Below are 3,193 nucleotides of genomic sequence, written 5' to 3'. Positions count from 1 at the left end.
TGAAAACAATGTCATCTTTTCACTTTCATTTAAAGATAATGGATTGCAATATCAAGACAAATAATTTATAATCCTCTATTCTTTTTATTTTCCTTTCATTCGTTCGGCCACCTTTTCCTCTAGGTTTGACTGGAACATCGAAGGGATTTTGTTGAAGTTCACCTTAGTTTTCTATCTAACCTCTTTCTTGAATCTTTTCATACCTTTGTTCGAAGGACCTTCTTATTACTTGATGTTCCGAAAATCAATCTAAAAGAAGTCAATCTATTGAAATTTGATACGAAGATAATCGATCTGAAAAAAGCGAACTCGAGTTGTATTTAACCGATTGAAATTATATATTGAATAGTGAGTTAAGTCATTTCATTCCTTAATCTCCCTCACGGAATAAGAGAAAAAAATGTTTTGATAAATATGAAAGACAGTTCTCGATGTTTCTAAAAGTTAGATGCTAAATGCCCTATTTAAATGGATACGGGGGCGGTTTATCTCTTCGTGATTGTCATTTTTTTTAGTCAAAAATGGTTGCGCTTGTCTACTTGTCCCTTCTCTTCCTCGTCGCACTCCTCTCCTCTCTTCTTCTCGCCGGCGGCCGAGAAGCAAGAACCAATCCGACGATCCGGAATCTCCCGCCAGGCCCTGCGAAGCTCCCGGTCATCGGTAACCTCCACCAGATACGCGACAATCTGCTGCACCAGTCTCTATGGGAAATCTCCCAGCAGTACGGCCCGCTCATGCACGTAAAGCGCGGTCAAGTCTCCGCCGTCGTCGTTTCCTCCGCCGCCCTAGCCAGGGACGTTCTCAAGACCTTCGACCTCGCCTGCTGCTCCCGCCTCCACAACGTCTCCACCTCCGAGTTCTCCTACGGCCGCTCCGACATAGCCTTCACGCCCTACGGCGAGAGCTGGAGGCAGATACGCAAGCTCTGCAACGTCGAATTCTTCAGCGCCAGAAAGATCAACTCTTTCACGCCCGTAAGGGAAGATGAGATCGCGAGGATGGCGAAGCATATCTCTTCTCGCATCTCGAGCTCCCTCGCCGTTAACGTGAGCGAGCTCGCCCTGTGCTTCTCCTGCAACACGACATGCAGGACGGCCTTCGGTCGAGACATCGCCGGAGACGACCTCAGCATTTACAACGTGCTCATAGAAGTGCAGGAGATGATGGGTGGCTTCTTCATGGCAGACTTCTTTCCCCTGCTCGGGTGGATCGATGTGGCGACAGGGATGAAATCCAGGCTTCGGAAATCGTTTCTTGAGCTCGACGGCATCTACCAGAAATTCATCGATCGTCATCTCGAAGCGAAGAGTCGATCAGAAAGTGAAGAGAATGAGGATTTATTGGATGTTCTGCTTCGGTTGCGGAAGGACGGGCAGCTGACAGAGAAGAACCTCAAAGGAGTTCTTATGGTGACAATTATTTTCAGTTTCGATGTCAAAATGAATTGTCGAAGTTAAATCCGATTCAATCATTGGCAGAATATTTTCATCGGAGGGACGGATACCTCATCGGCGGTGGTGGAATGGGCGATGGCGGAGCTCATCCGGCAGCCGGAGTTGATGAAGAGAGCCCAAGAGGAAGTGAGAAGCTGCGTGGGGAGAAGCAAAGGGAAGGTGGAGGAGAGCGACCTGCACCAGCTTTACTACCTCAAACGGATCGTCAAGGAGACGATGAGGCTGCACCCGCCGTTGCCGATGCTCATCCACCGGGAAACGATGCACCCGGTCACTTTAAGCGACGGGTACCAAATTCCTCCCAAGACGACGATCTACGTGAACGCATGGGCGATCGGCAGGGATCCGGATGCGTGGGAAAGCCCGGAGGCGTTCGACCCGGAGAGGTTTGTTAACATGGCGTCGCCGGCGGTGGACTCGTTTGCGCACTATGACTTCAAGCTGATTCCGTTCGGCGAGGGGCGGAGGATTTGCCCGGGGAAGAATCTGGGGTTGCTGATGGTGGAGTTGGCGCTGGCCAACCTCTTGTACTCCTTCGACTGGCAGTTGCCGCCGGGAATGAGAGAGGAGGAGTTGAGCATGGAAGAAGCGCCGGGGGTCGTTGTGCACATGAAGCATGCTCTGTTCCTGATGGCTGCCAAATCTGAGGACAACTGACCGTTCATCTCCTACGGTACGATAATTAAATAAGTATTTTATATATAATATATATAATAAATAAGGTGCGACTAATTTTAAAGTAAGATGACTTTTTCTTTATTTCACCTACGAATAAAACTAGAGCATAGTGCATGGGCGTTGATGGATTGTATCTTTTACTAAAATAAATTATATATGCTATGTCTCTAGGATATGATTAAGTTGATTATTATCGGATAAATTTATTGAAGTAGATAAGGATCAAATCTCGGTATAGCTGAGGCAATGCCTTCTCCGTAATGATCAACTGCAGCTTCTTGATTTATCTGTCATAGATGATCGTGGGACTCACTGTGTGGAGCCGTTGAGGTATCTCTTAAGTAATTAATTATATTATTTTGATAGATAAGCATGTGAATAAGTAAATTTTAAATTTAAATTTTGATAGAAAATATTAGAAGTGAATTGTTTTAAATTTAGTAGAGTAAAAAATAAAATATATAAAATTTAACTTTAATAATATTAAATATAATAGGATAATTATTAAGATAGGAGATGATGAATTATCTGTAATTAAAATTTTAAATATTTAAGATCATATTTACGAAAGGATACAGGGATTGAGACAAATATTTTATATAAAAATATAAATGGAATGGTTAAAATAAAGGAGAGGGTAAAGTATTTTTAAAAAAGTATTTCTATTTTTTTTTAAATTTATAAAATGACATCAGATTTACTATGTTATATGAAGTTAAATGTTAGATTATAATTCAATCACATGAAAATGATAGAGTTATAGAAATGAGAATATTATAGATGTGTCGACCTATAAGGATGGATAAAATAAAAAATGAAAATATTAGAAAGAAAGTCGACGTTGTGTCTATTAAAGAAAAACTTCGAAAAACATGTTTAAAATAGTGCGGATATGTAGGTAGACAATCAATTAATGATTTAATTAGATGATATAAAATCATGATAAATATGCATATCAAAGGAAGATTAAAAAAATTGATTAGTAATAATAAAATAATATAAAATTTATCTAAATATAAATAATGATATAGTAAAAAATAAAATTCAATAGATCTCATTTA

The 3,193-nt window shown here is 41.0% G+C and overlaps 1 protein-coding gene across 1 annotated transcript; it reads left to right on the top strand.

The window, feature by feature from the left end:
• The first annotated feature begins 508 nt into the window (after positions 1-508).
• On the top strand, positions 509-2,343 carry LOC141847758 (cytochrome P450 71A1-like). The gene is made up of 2 exons (XM_074735843.1): positions 509-1,409; positions 1,479-2,343. Exons 1-2 carry the CDS (start codon positions 522-524, stop codon positions 2,109-2,111), a joined length of 1,521 nt encoding a protein of 506 aa, XP_074591944.1. The 5' UTR covers positions 509-521; the 3' UTR covers positions 2,112-2,343.
• The last annotated feature ends 850 nt before the right edge of the window (positions 2,344-3,193 follow it).

The sequence above is a fragment of the Curcuma longa genome, chromosome 16, assembly GCF_044706935.1.
Source record: "Curcuma longa cultivar G26 ecotype Majalengka, Jawa Barat chromosome 16, ITB_CL_G26_1.1, whole genome shotgun sequence".
Taxonomy (NCBI): domain Eukaryota; kingdom Viridiplantae; phylum Streptophyta; class Magnoliopsida; order Zingiberales; family Zingiberaceae; genus Curcuma; species Curcuma longa.
The sequence above is the reverse complement of the archived record's forward strand: the minus strand, read 5'-3'. Positions and strand labels throughout refer to the sequence as shown.